Genomic DNA, 14,247 nt, shown 5'->3' on the forward strand with positions numbered 1-14,247 from the left:
GTCCAGGTTGTGGAAGGAGGGTTGAGAGTGCTCCCGACCTCAGAGAAACCTATTCCTCTAGGGATGAGGTGTGCAATTCCTGTCCCAGGAACCCAGCTACATACAAGACACAAGCCACGTCGGTTACAGATTTAATGAAGTCTGAAAGGCATGCGCGATCGTGTTCAGAGATAGGGAGGCCCCGCCAGGCTCTCTCTCTGCACCTCAATAGAAACGATGTGGTGTCCAGGTACCATGGCCAGGCCCAGCACACGGGGTTCCCCGGCAGAGAAGGAATCTGGAAAGAAGAGTCAGAGCATCAGAAAGGCAGGCCAGCGTCGGCCCCGCCCCTTCTGAGCCACGACTTCTAGTCCCAGAAAATAAGGGGTGCAGCCAGGCACTTAAGGGGAAATGCTTTGCGTGAGGCTCCACCGCATTCCCAAGCGGGTGTGCATGCCCCGGGCACTGACCCGACGGCTTGAGGAACTCCTGCGCCGAGCCCAGGATAACATTGCAGTCGCGGTCGGTGCAGAGAAAGCAACCGACCAGTGTCCGTCCATCTGTCATGCGAATGCGCATAGTCTTGTTGAGCAGCGCCTCCAGCTGCTGCCTAGCGCGCGTAGCCGGTGAGTCCTCGCGCTCCCCATCTGAGTCCTGCGCGGGGCGGGACAGGCGCTCAGACCGCGCCGCCCCGGCTGCTGCCCGCCCGCGGAACCACAGCTCCCGACAGCCCGCGGGGCGCTCACACGAAGCCCAGAGGCTGCCGGGAGCTGCAGTTCCCCCTCCGTCCCCCCATCTTGCTCCCCGACGGCCCCTCAATCCCAGAACCCGAGCTAACCCCTGCGCTGGAGCTGCTTTGACGCCGGCTGCAACAGCCATTCTCCTCTCGTAGCAGCATGGTCGGTCCAGCTGCGGCCATTTGTTCCCGGGCCTCCTCCAGGCCCTTCAACTTCCTAAGAACCTTTCGGGTCCGGTGGTCTGAGATCTCGCGAGCGCTCCCGACCTGCTTTCTTTCGCGAGATCACCTCTCCTCCTCCTCCTCCTCCTCGTCTCCGGCAACTGCAGAAGTCTCGCGAGCTTCTATTTCGGCGCTGCGGCTCACTGAGGCCTATTTCGCGGGATGTACCAAGATATCGCGAGAAATTTTCAACTCTAGTTTCTTACACATCCTTTAAGGAACCCTGGAATTTAGCGAGAATACCTTTTTTCATAATCACACTCCTCCCCTCCCTTGTTTTTCTGCCTCGCGAGATAGTATGTCCTAAATACTCCCTGTAGCCTAGGCCACTGTGAGTGAAAACGGAGTGTGTTCTCTTTCCCGCGGAACTCCTGAGGACACAACTCCAATTACTTGAATGCCTGAATCGGACTACGTTTCCCGTGAGCACGCGCAGCCCACGCTCCTCCTCGCCCGTACAGCGTTTGATCTCAGTGGACGGTGGCCGGAAAAGGACAATGGTTTCCATGTCAGCGGATAAACGCGCTCGCCTTGGCTCCCGAACCAGAGGGAGGATGCAGCAGAGACTGCGTGCTGAAAAGCGAGGAAGCAACTAAAGGAGTCGGTGACCGATAGAGCAAGAGCCATGCCACGCCGGGGCCTAGTGGCCGGGCCAGACTTTGAGTATTTTCAGCGCCGCTATTTCACGCCGGCCGAGGTGGCCCAACATAACCAGCCGGAAGACCTCTGGGTGTCTTACCTGGGAAACGTGTACGACCTAACGCCGTTGGCACAGGAGTACAAGGGTAAGGGCCACACTTTGGGCCAGCGTCGAGGGTGTGTTTGGGGGGTGCTTGGTTCTTGGATGGCTAGCATTGACGGCAGCTGCTCCTTCCCAGGAGACCTGCTGCTGAAACCCATCGTGGAAGTTGCGGGCCAGGACATAAGTCACTGGTTTGATCCAGACACCAGAGATGTGAGTTCTGCTGGAACCTGGGGTTGGGGGGAGGGGCACTGGAGAGCGGGATGAAGAGGAAAAGCAGAGGCTAAACAGAGCCCGAGATAGTGACTACTCTGACCCTCCTCCCCCAAACCCTGCTTAAAAGATCCGCAAGCACGTAGATCCGCTGACCGGTTCCCTGAGATACCGCACCCCGTGGGGCCGCTTTCTGCACGTGCCGCCTCAGCTGCCCCGTTCGGACTGGGCCAATGATTTCGGGAAGCCTTGGTGGCAGGGGTCGCGTTACGAGGTGGGGCGGCTGTCCGCCAAGACCCGGAATATCCGCATCATTAACACGCTCACGTCGCAAGAGCACACTCTGGAGGTGAGAACTGGTGCCTGGGGGCAGGTTAGAGGGAACCGAGAATCCCAGCAAATCTCCAAGCAGATCTGCAGGCCAGCAGCTCTCCACAACCGGTGGGAGCTGTATTTTCTTTCCTTTTAGGGGTAACCGAGGAAAGAAGACCACCTACGTCCCCAGGGTTGGGAATTAAAGGTGTGGCTGGGCCACAGGGTACAAGAGACTTTTTCTTAAGCCCAGGGTGACAGTTTGTGCACCTTAGTGATGGTTGTCCTCGGAAGCTCTTACATGCTGTGTTTTTGTACAGCAATTGCAACTGGGCTCTCTTATTAGTCTACTCTATTGTGGGGATGAGGTGAGGGGGCCGTGACTTTAGGGCTATTTGTTTATTACAAGTGGCTGCCATAAAGGCAGGTAGGATTTGGGGGCCATTCGTTGCATGCTGGAGCTCCAACTTTATTTCTGGGACTGTGGAGTGCCTTAAGCTGCTCTCTGCCAAGGGAGGCACTCTGATCCCAGCTTTGGGCTCCTGGCCTTTGCTTGGGTGTGTGTGTGTGTGTGTGTGTGTGTGTGTTTGCTCGTTCAACCCACAATTCTGGGTGGGGTGCTTTCGTGTTCTCCAGGTGGGGGCCCTGGAATCAATGTGGGAAATCCTACACCGCTATCTCCTCTATAATGCACATGCTGCCAGCTACACATGGAAATATGAAGGGAAGAACCTGAACATGGATTATACCCTGGAAGAGAATGGTATCCGGGATCAGGAGGAAGAATTTGATTATCTCAGTATGGACAGTACACTCTACACACCTGCAGTACTGCTGTACTTCAGTGATGACCTCACAGAGCTATAGAAAGGGAGATGTATGCTCATGTAGGCTCAAGACATATTCTGAGTTTAGCTGTTTCTGTGACCTGTAGGAAAAGAGGTGGGGATGGGGCGGGGAGGGCGGTACCTGGACCTAGACCTCCATTCTACTCTGGGAGCTGGCCTGAGGTTCCCATGCCCTACTGAAGTGTAAAGGTCCTATTCCTCGGGTTAGTTACAATTTACTCTGAGAAAGTTAGGAAGAATGCTAGAAGTGAATTAATTTTTAGGAATGATACAAGAAAATAAAGTATCTTAGATCATGGAGATGTAGAAGAGGATAGTCAGATAGAGCTCAGGCAGAACTTTTCGATAGTAAGAGAAAGAGAAGTCCTACACAGGGATGAGGGATGGAAGAACTTTTCTGGCAATGATGGAAATGGGATGGCTGCAGGAAGATGGGATTTACAAAGACAGGAATAGGAAATGTCTATCACTGGCCATATAAAACTGGCTAATCTCTCTCCTGAATAGTATTTGGCAGCTGAAACCCAAGAGGAACAAAGGAAGTGAATGGTCACCAGGTAATTCAGGCTAGATATTATGCTATGTGCTTTATACACATCATTTAATACAACTATCCATAAGACAGATACCATTACCACTACTTACAGATAAATCTTCTGAAACTTAGTAAGATTTAATAGCACAAAAGGCACACTACTTAGTAACCAGATTGCAAACCCAGGTCTCCCCAATTCCAAAGTCTAGGTTCTTCTCAATGTCCAGGCTCACTGCACAAGGGGAACCTATAGGCCTATTGTGTAGTCAGCCGTGGTGTTGTGCTTTTTGGTTTTGTTTTTTTAGTTATTGTCTTTGGAAGGGACTTAGCAGAGTTCTACAGTGGTAGAGAGGACACGGGGAAGGCCAAGTGTCAGCTGAGTAATAGCTATTGAGGCTACTTCATGGTTAATCCCGTAGCAAAACTTTCCTCTGACTTTTCTGAGGCAAAGAGGTGGGTATATACTGATTCCAGGAAAATTAGAGTGGGAAAGGGCTCTTGGATTGGGACACTTTAGAAGGGGGAGAAAAAAGGAGGCAACAGCATGTATATTCATGATGGGCCTGTGCCTCTGAGGGGAAGATGAGGAAGACAGGGTCGACTTTGCCAGATGGTGACTCTACAAGGAGGGGCTTGACAGAGGTGCTGTAAAGAGAGGAGCTAATTAAGGCAGAAGACTCTGGTGTTCAAGAGAGAACAACCATGGAGGGCAGTGGTCAGATTTGGTCCGCTGTGACCTAAGCAGGGCAGGGGAATGAGAATCACAGGTGAATTTCTTGACAGTAGCAGGCAAAGAAGAAGCAGGGATGTTAGTGCATCTTCGTGGAAGGTGGCCCCCTATGAGACACTGGGTAGGCTGCAGAGGAGTGTGCTGAGGGGCTGACTATGAACGGCATGGACAGAGGTGGAGACATCTGTATCCACCTGCAGTTGTTTCATGTGTATCTTGTTTGCTCAATTAAACCCTAAACTATTTGAGAACCAAAGCTATGCTCTTGCTGTAACCCCAGCCTCAGGGCCTGTGCCTGTGGGATCTGCCCAAACTCGTCCTTCTTCCAGGGTTTCCTACTTTAGTACCTCTCGCCAGAAACACATCCCTTTCCTCACACACCCAGTCACTCTCCAAGTAGATTCTATCTCCTAAACATCTCTGGAATCCATCTTCTTTTCTCGAAGCTGTTATCATCCCCTCTGGTCTGGACTGCTGCGATAACTTCCTAACCAGTCCTCCCATTTCCTCTTCTGTCCTCCACACACAGCAGAGTGAGCTCTGAAAAACAAACCTAAACATCTAACTTTCCTCCTTCAGATTCCTCAGTGGATTCCAGCTGCTTTTGGAATCAAGTGCTAAATCCAAAGACCTTGCATATATCAGCCTCTACCTTGCATCACCCCTCTTTGTTCACTGGCTTTCTGTTCACTAAAGGTTTTCTTGCCTCAGAGCCGGCACACAGGCTGTTCTCTCTGCTTACAACACTGTTCCATTTCCCACCTTGCTAATCCTACGTGTTTCTTCCTCACAGAGACTTTTCTGATTTCTCGATGCAGGTCAGGACTTCGTTAAATTTCAGAGCACTTATTACAATAGTAATGTTAAAATTATACATGTAATTGGCTGGCTGGCTGGCTGCTAGATTGTAAGCTCATTGAGGGCAGAGATTGTGTCCATCTTGTTCACTGCTGTATTCCCAGTGTTGGACACACAGTTGCTGCTCAATAAATTCTGACTGAATGAACTCAAATGTTAAGTGAATTCCTCTGCCTCTAGTAACTAGTGGATGGGATGTTGTGTCCTGGGAGAGCAAGGTGGGACCAAGAAATAGGATGTCTGGATCCTATGCTGTCATCTCTATCCACGGGTTTCTCTTTCCCTGTTCGCCATAGATCCAAGACCAAAAATTACTCCATAGAGGTTCTTCCTCTCACCAGATTTTTGGGGCAATCGACCTGTCTTTTCTCTATATGGCCACCAGGTGGCTGTAGTCTCCTACAGAGTGAAGGGAAAGGGGCCCGGATGAGGGAAAACACTTCCAAGTTCTTAACAGGTTAGGATTAAAGGTAGCCTGTGGAAACGTACAGGTGAGAGGGAAGGATCAGAAAAAAAGGGAAAACAACACGGGCACTATTCTATTAGCATTAGGTTTATTCCTATTTTTAATTTTTTCCATAAGCACATGCCAGGAAAGGAGTGTAGTTTGAGAAATAAAACTCACGGGATAGGACAAGTAAGGGGTCTGATTACAGGTGTGGGTATGTACAGGGTGAGGCACAGAACTATGGAAGGAATAAAGATCAGAAAATTTTAAGATAATAGAGTATGTTCATTTATTCTTAGAGGGTTTTGTTTTGTTTTGTTTGTATAAAGCTTTCTACTAGGCACTACCTTGGTTCTCTAAATATCCAAGACTGGATATTTGCATGAATATGTAAATAATGCCTCGTCCTAAAACCTAGGAAGTAAATAGAACATGACTGTAGGCCCTTTGGTAATGATCTCTTCCATTTTGTAGGGAGGTCGGGTGGTGGGTGGTATATTGAAAGGAACGTTGCCTGCCCTCAGTAAATCATAGCAGCTTCAAAGAACTCAACTTGCAAATATTTCCCACAAGGCTCAGTCACTATATGCACGTATAATTGGGGGTCATAAAAAGGTGTTATGTTCTTTGCAGGAAGCTTGCTCACTCAATGGGCTAAAACATACACACATGAAAAGGTAAATGAAAATAGTACATGGTAAAGGACCAAATTACGGTACAGAAAAAGTTTCCACCTTCATGGCAAATCACAACTGGGTTCTTAACCTGGGCCTCCAGAAATGACTTCTAAATACTGTGTGTGTGTGCGTGCAGATGTGTATTATCTTGGAGAAGGGTGCTGTAATTTCCATCAGTCTCAAAATGGCCCAAACCCCTGCCCCTGAAATAGTACACACACAAGCACAATAATAAAGACCCTCAAAAGTAAAATATCAAAGGTGACAATACGATGTGGTTCCTGGATTCCTGGCACCTGCCTCAATGGTCTACTTCAACCTGATACACCTCTGTTCCCATGGCAGCAATTCCTAAAACTTTAAGCCTTGGGGCTAAGTTTATAACTAGTCTGAAACATTTTACTGCCTCAAATTCTGATCTGGACATACCTTGGAGCTGAGTGAGGGGATCTATCATTTGGACTTGGGACCATAACACCAAGTCATGACATCAGGATAAGGTTAATGTACCCAGTCCCCACAGCTGAGTTTAGATAAACCACATAGATGTGTTGATAATGGGAGAACAGCCACTTTATGATGGAGCAGCAAGAGTGCATGGAGGCTTAGCTGTAGAGAAAGCAGACAATCTGAAACCTGAATGATCTTGGAAGTCAAAGATTAAGCATTCAAAATACAAATAGATATGCAGTCCAAGTACTGGGAAACACCCACACACACAAAAGCTGGTGGATGAATAAGTGAACTGAGGCCATTAAAATGGGATCAGGGGTCAAGAAGGTTGAGACGAGGAACAATATGGATGAGACGCTGCTAGAATTAAGTCCCTTTCTTACTGGGAGCAGCCCAGCTCCCGCCCTTTGGGAGCTTAATGTTTAGTGGGAACTTGGGCATCCAGTTTCAATCATCTGACTTAATCATCTCTGTATCCCCAACAGCCATATAATGTCTGGCATAGAGTGGCAATAAATACATGGTTGTTTCAGGAATGAATGGTAAATGTAACCCCCACTACTTGAAATACGTGAACTCAGGAGTCAAATATATTCAGATACTGTGGTGTCCCTTGCTACTTGCCCACTCTCACTATTTGAAGAGAGCAGAAGAGATCTGGATAGTGAGTGACATTTGTGCTGATAAATTCTTCCAGTCCTCCTAGAGAACAGTAAGGAGGAAATATTTCCTTGCCCTTAATGAACAGCCTATAGGAGTAGATATTACTCTACCACAGTGTATCAGGTGAGAATGTATTTGGCTGCAAGTAACAGAAGGCTGAGCTGGGGCTTAACTATAAAGGGTTAAATTTTCTCACATAATGAGAGAGTTTGTGGTGTAGTGACTCCACTAGATAGATAGTTCATCAACATCACAGGTTGCTCCTGTTTTTGTCTTATGATTATCTCCTTTTTGGTTGCTCTACTTCCTGTCTGTATTGTGGGCAGGAAGGAGGAAGAGGGGAAGGATGAAAGGGCAGTGCCTAAATCAAAGCAAAAAATTTTCCCAGACATCCTTAGCAGAACTTTGACTACGTCTCATTGATAGGACATGTGTTACACAATGACCCTTAGCTGCAAGGGAGTCTGGGACAGTATTTTGTATTGACATCCACAACAAAAGCAGGGACCACTACTGTGGAATGAGAAGGGATACTGGATAGGAACTAGTGATGTCTTCCACAAGAAGTGTGAAAGTGCTATTCATCCATTCATTAACAAAAAAAGTTATTAATAAGCACTTTGTGCCAGGTACTGTTCCAGGTACTGGGGATACAGCAGTGAATGAGACAGGCAAGGTTCCTGCATTACTGGGACTTATACTCTGGTGGGATAAAAAAACATGTAGACAAGATCATTTCAGATAGTGCTAAAAGCTCTATATTATGTATGTGTATATACACATATACATATATGAATACATATACATATATATATACACACACACACACAAATACCAAAAGTACTATAAAGACAAAGAAACAGAATTACAAGAGACAGTGATGGTTGAATGATCAGAGACTTGCCTGAGATAATCACAAAGACTGATCTGTATCACCTGTAGATCTGCATTTACCTGCATTAATCACTTAATCATCATAACAAACTTAAAATACTGTTTTTACTTACACTGAAGAAAGAAGGAGACTGAAGCACAGAGAGGTTAAGTAACTTGCCAAAGGTCATACTAAGCAGCAAAGGTGGGCTTTGAAACAAGACAGTCATAGGCCACCCACTTAACCACTGAGTGGCATCACCTCCCTGCATGACAAACATAGGCTGCTGTTCTAGTCACCTACTGCTGCTTAACAAAACCATCCCAAGACTTAAGTGCCTTCAAACAACCACCATCATTTATTTTGCTAATGAGTCTGTAATTTGGGCAGGGTTCAGTGGGGACAGCTCATTTCCATTCCAAAAGGCGTCAACTGGGTGGGTTACTAGAAGCTGGAGAATTCACTTTCAAAATGGTTCACTCAATGGCTGGCAAGTTGATGCTGTCTACGGATTCTTCTCCATGAAGACCCCATTCTCAGGGCAGCTTGGGCTTCCTCATAGCATGGTAGCTGGGTTCCAAAAGCAAGTGTCCCAAGAGAACCAGGAGGAGCCTCAAGCACCTTTTTTTTTTTTTAGACTTAGTCACCTTGCTTTTTTTTTTTTAAACATCTTTATTGGAGTATAATTGCTTTACAATGGTGTGTTAGTTTCTGCTTTATAACAAAGTGAATCAGTTATACATATACATATGTTCCCATATCTCTTCCCTCTTGCATCTCCCTCCCTCCCACCCTCAAGCACCTTTTATAACCTCACCTCAAATCCAAGGGGAAGGAACTAGACCTCACTTTTCAGTGGGAAGAGTGTCAAAGTCACACTGTAATAAGAGCATGCTGGATGTGAGTTGTTATTGTGGCCATTTCTGGAAAATACAATTGACCACAGATGCACTGGAGGCAAAAGGAGGAATATCCAATCAGTCTCGGGTAGGAGGGGACTGCTGAGTCTTTCTTGAAAACCAAAGTTGGAATCCTGGCCCCACCATCCATTTATTCAATTCATTAACCTAATACTGAGCATCTGCTATGTATCAGGAACAATTCTGGACTCTGTGAATACACTAAATAAGAAGACATAATTTCTGCCCTCAAGGAGCTTACAGGTTAGTGGGAGATTCAGAGAAGTTTGTGAGCCTCTCTTCACCTTGCTTCTACTTATATAAAGCAGCCAAGGGAAGTTTTGTTTGCTTTTTTGTTTTTTGCTTTTAATTGGAGTATAGTTGATTTACAATGTTGTGTTAGTTTCAGGTGTACAGCAAAGTAGATCAGTTATACATAGACATATATCCACTCTTTTTTAGATTCTTTTCCCATATAGGTCATTACAGAGTACTGAGTAGAGCTCCCTGTGCTCTACAGTAGGTCCTTAAGGGGAAGCTTTTAAAGTTCCCCTGTTTAAAGTCTTCAAAGGCTTCCAACTCCTCTTAAGAGGACATAGGACACCCTTACTGTTGTCCACAAGGTCCTGCATGATTTGCCTCTTCCAGGCTCTTCTTTTTTTTATTTTTAATTTATTTTATTGAAGTATAGTTGATTGACAATTTTATGTTAATTTCCTCTATACAGTAAGTGATTCAGTTATATATGTGTGTGCGTGTGTATATATATATACACACACACACATACATACACATATACACACACATTCTTTTTCATCTTCTTTTCCATTATCATTTATTACAGGATATTGAATATAGTTCCCTGTGCTATACAGTAGGACCTTGTCTTTTGTCCATTCCATTTATAATAATTTGCATCTGCTAATCCAAAACACCCAATCCATCCTTTCCCCCCTGCCCAAGCCCCTTCTTTATCTCCCTGTTGGCCTTTCAGTTTCTGACACTCCCCCAAGCTCCTTTCTGCCAGGGCCTTCTCACATGCTGTTTCTCTGCATGGGACACTCCACCCTCCACTCATCACCTGGCCAACTCCTGCCCCTTAAAGGCTTTGCTTAAATGTCACTTTCTCAGAGAAATGCCTTGGGAATATCTAAACCCAGTCTGGGGAGATCAGGGAAGGCTTTCTGGAGAACATCATCTCAAGCTGAGACCGGCAGGACAAGGAGGAGGTAGCCAAGTGAAGAAGTGAGAGAGGGTAAGGAGGAAGAGTAAACAGCATGAGGAGCGCTTAGTTTGGCAGTGAGAGTGTGTGGAGAGCTCAGACGCAGAAGCAAGTGCAGAACGGTAAAGCCAAGAGGAGATGGGAGGCCTGAAGAGGGTGGGCAGCGACAGACATTGAGGCCAGACCAGGTCCTGCGAGACTTTGTAAATCAGGTTAAGTTTTTTTTTTAATTGAGATATAGTTCACATACTGTAAAATTCACCCTTTTAAAGTGTACAATTCAAGGTTAAGGGTTTTATAAGGAGAACGTCACGATCAGAATTGCATTTTTGAAAGGTGACTTGACTACAATGTCAAGAGAGAATGGATCGGAGGGGAGAAAAAGAGAGGAGAGAGTGGAGACAGGGAGACTGATGCTATTGCAGCAGTCCAGGAAAGAGATGAAGGTGGCCGGAATGAGGTTAGTTAGTGGCAGTGGAGATCAGAGAAGATAAACTGAAGTTAAGAGAGAATTACACAACTCAATAATTTATCGGGAGGGGGTCTGAGGCAGAGGGAGGAGTCAAGGATGACACCCAAGTTTCTGGCCTGGGTGGAGGAGGATGAGTCCACTGACAGAGGAGGGAAACGCTTGGAAGAAGAGTTTCATGGGGAAGGAAGATGATGTGTTTTTAGTTAGCTATCTGAAGTAACTCCAGGACATGGAAATACAGATGTCCAGATCTTACCAGATATGTGGTACGAGATCCTGAATAGAGCTCTCAGCTAGAGTTAAAGGTTTGGGAATTACCCTCAGTGAGTAACTGTCAACCAAAGTCAAGGATGAGATCACCTCAAGAATAAAGTGTGATCTACATGCAAGGCCTGGGAGGAACAATACCTAAGGGAGGGGAGGAGATGGAGACTCAGAAGTACGAGCCAAAGTGGTGAGAGAGACCCTGGAAAATGGTGCCAGGGAAGCCAAAGAGGGAGTATTTGAGAGGAGGGAATGGTAAACAGTGTGAAATGTCACATAGTCAAGTAAGGTGAGGACTTGAGCATCCACAGATTTAGTGAACAGCACAACAGTGGTGTGTTAGAGAAGTCAGACAGTAGATGGATATGGTATGAATGAGGTCTTCACAGAAGAAATCCAGCTGCAGAGGGAGGAGTTTTCTGGCTTTGTAACTATGCACAGAATACTTTGCTTCTTTTAGATTCCATTTCTTCAATCACAAAATATGAACAATAGAAGTAAGGATTCACTGAGGACAACAGGCATAAGCCAGGACATGGTCACTTAAAAAGAAGCTACCTTACATTGTTGTTGAGAAGATTAAATATAAGGTATGGGGAAATGCCCAGCAGTACAAAAGGTCCTTGGGACAGGCACTCGAAATTTTTAGTTTTCTTTCCTTTCCTTGTGCTAGCCATTCTTTATTTAGTAATGAATGCTTCCCTTGGGATTTCCTGAGATTCCACACTATTCAGCATCCAGGGAACATCTGTCATGATTAGGAAATTAGTAGACCGTATCTGTGACTAACATTTGGTTTCTAACCTAACAACAGTGTTTGTGCCTCTACTGGGAGAAGTGAGTATAGTAAAATGTGGTTTGTTTCATATCATACCAGAGTTGAGCTTATTTAAATAAAGCAGGGGAAAGCAAGGAAATGGGGCAACTATTGGGAACAAGAATAACTAAAGTCAGCCCTTTGCTCCTTCAGCTTAAGGTGTTATTCATAACCCAGGTTGTCAATCCTCTCACCTTACAAGCATCTTAAGTGAATCTCTCTGAAGTGAGAAATGGCTAATAGTAAATGTGACTGTTTAGAACACTAGCTACCAACTATCAAGCGCCTTATAGCCAGTGCTTTATGTAAGTTAGCTCAAAATCTTCACTACAACCATGTGAGGTAGGCATTAATATCCCTGTTTGACAGATAAGGGAGCTGAGACTTGAGGGATAAGTTGCTTGCCCAGGGTTACTGTTAGTAAGTGGCAGAACTTGGATTTCAGGTGCTACCTGAATCCAGAGCTCAAACTCTTCCTCTGATGGAGGCAGTGAATAACTTCATTACTTGGCTCTGGAATACATTTTAGGAGTTATATAGTTTGGGAATATAGCACCTTTTTAAAAAAATCAATCAATTTAAATTTACTAATCATATCCAATTTAGTCTGAAATTAACTCTCCCAATCCAGAGAGCTAGGTGGGGAAAAGGCCCACGAGCAAGCAAAGGGGCAGGAGGATGACAGCTTGGGGTTCGCCAGGAAAGGTGTCAGGGCAGTTCTGCTGAAATAACCAGGGCTTAACAGTAGGTGGAAAGCAAGGTATTCTGGCTGGCCAGTCAGTGAAAACCTATTAAGAAATTGTTAAAAGGCAATGTCAAAGGGGAAAAAAAATGTTTGGTTTTTGCCATTTTGTATAGGACTGTTATATTGTTTCCATCATAGTGGTCAATCAAAGCAGGTCTAAAAGAAACTGGGAGGGAATTCCCTGGCGGTCCAGTGGTTGGGACTCTGCTTTCACTGCCGAGGGCGCAGGTTCGATCCCTGGTTGAGGAACTAAGATCCTGCATGCGTCGCAGCCTGGCCCAAAACTGGAAAAAGACAAAGATAACAATTTGGGGCTAAATCTTCCTTTTCTTCTTCTTTTTTTTTTTGGTCACACTGACCAGACCCTAACCCCTGCATCGGGAGCGCAGAGTCTTAACCACTGGACCGCCAGGGAAATCCCTTCCTTTTCTTCTTAAGGTATCCCCTTTACTCAATGAATAGCAAAGGAAAGGATTTAGCTAAAAGGCAGCAACAGAAGTAAGTATGAGCAGATGTGAGATCATAGACTCACACAGATCACAAAGACTATTTCAAGAAGGGGGTGTTCAAGTTAAGAACTCAGAAATTTCCTCTTAATTCAGTAACCAGGTTGTTGGTCATCTTGTGAAAGCAGTTTCTGCAGAGAGGCTGGGCAGAGGGTTGGAAAATGAGTAGGCAAGTAAAGCAGACTGAGTGTAAACAATTCTTTCAAGAAGCGTGGCTGTGAGTGGGCACAGCGAGGTAGGGTGGCAGCTTACGGGTCCAGAGTGTCTCTTTTAAAGTTGGGAGATTTGAGTACATTTAAATGTGGTTGTGAAGCAGCAAGTAGGATGGGAGATAAAGGAGAGTTAGGGGATCACTGTTAACCATTACACCCTGAGAAGGTGGCAAGGCTGGGAGCCAGAGCCCAAGTGTAGGTATTAGCTTCGGACAGGATAGAAGGGAGGAAAGGACAAATATGAATACAGTTAAATATGTAGTCTTAGTGTCAGTATTTCAAGGGAGGAGGTTTGAGGAATTTGAGGAAGGTTTGAAAAAGTCACCATGGAGAACTGAAAGGAAGCTGACTAGGAAAAAGGATTTCTGAGCAGGGACACTAATCTGGAGTGGTCATGGTGTTCCTGACACCATGTGGTCATGCAAAGTGCTCCTGAGTGTAAACAGACAGCCGAAGTGATCCAAGGTTGGGGGTTTGCAAGAGGTAAATAAAGAGGGTGCTGAGACGCAGGCAGCAGAGTGGCTGAAATGACAGACCATGGAATCTAAGTTGGACAGGGAAGGAGGGGAGAACATGGTAGAGCTGATTAGGAGAAAATGGAAGAATTAAGGGATTACAGGGTCTCATGGGTCCAAGAATAGTGAATAAATGAGAGAGCTGGAAGGATAGAAAGCTGTAGCCAAAGTAGGAGGCTTGAATTTAATATTTCAGAAGAGGTAAGAATTTACTATTTCCTAGAGGTGGGAGAGAGAAGTGGAATGGTGAGAAAGGTCTCTGGTTACAGCATCGAGGGCAGGACTGAGCCAAGCGTCAGTCTTCA

The 14,247-nt window shown here is 45.7% G+C and overlaps 2 protein-coding genes across 6 annotated transcripts in view; one reads left to right on the plus strand and one right to left on the minus strand.

The window, feature by feature from the left end:
- Positions 1-118: 118 nt before the first annotated feature.
- NAA38 (N-alpha-acetyltransferase 38, NatC auxiliary subunit) overlaps positions 119-14,247 on the minus strand; it is a 24,151-nt gene continuing 10,022 nt past the window's right edge. The window contains exons 3-6 of one of the 5 annotated variants that reach the window (XM_036835665.1): positions 1,677-1,930; positions 818-1,160; positions 450-633; positions 119-277 (exon numbers count right to left, since the gene is read on the minus strand). In XM_036835665.1, the coding sequence (XP_036691560.1) occupies positions 165-277; positions 450-633; positions 818-898 (378 nt within the window). In that variant the 5' untranslated portion in view covers positions 899-1,160; positions 1,677-1,930 and the 3' untranslated portion in view covers positions 119-164. Of the gene's footprint in view, positions 278-449; positions 1,161-1,676; positions 1,931-14,247 lie in introns of all 5 variants that reach the window. The other 4 variants (XM_036835663.1, XM_036835661.1, XM_036835664.1 and 1 more) reach the window with 4 other exon arrangements.
- Positions 1,167-5,722, plus strand: LOC118886236 (cytochrome b5 domain-containing protein 1). The gene is made up of 4 exons (XM_036835660.1): positions 1,167-1,722; positions 1,816-1,892; positions 2,023-2,241; positions 2,841-5,722. The coding sequence occupies exons 1-4, from the start codon at positions 1,563-1,565 to the stop codon at positions 3,069-3,071; spliced, it is 687 nt and encodes a 228-aa protein (XP_036691555.1). The 5' UTR covers positions 1,167-1,562; the 3' UTR covers positions 3,072-5,722.

This window comes from Balaenoptera musculus, chromosome 20 (genome assembly GCF_009873245.2).
Source record: "Balaenoptera musculus isolate JJ_BM4_2016_0621 chromosome 20, mBalMus1.pri.v3, whole genome shotgun sequence".
In the NCBI taxonomy this organism is placed as follows: domain Eukaryota; kingdom Metazoa; phylum Chordata; class Mammalia; order Artiodactyla; family Balaenopteridae; genus Balaenoptera; species Balaenoptera musculus.

Bases quoted from the DNA above. Each gene is read 5' to 3' on its own strand.
- LOC118886236 (XM_036835660.1), top strand. From the start codon at position 1,563: ATGCCACGCCGGGGCCTAGTGGCCGGGCCAGACTTTGAGTATTTTCAG. The intron at 1,723-1,815 runs GTAAGGGCCACA...GCTCCTTCCCAG, and splicing joins GTTGGCACAGGAGTACAAGG to GAGACCTGCTGCTGAAACCC. The intron at 2,242-2,840 runs GTGAGAACTGGT...CGTGTTCTCCAG, and splicing joins CGCAAGAGCACACTCTGGAG to GTGGGGGCCCTGGAATCAAT.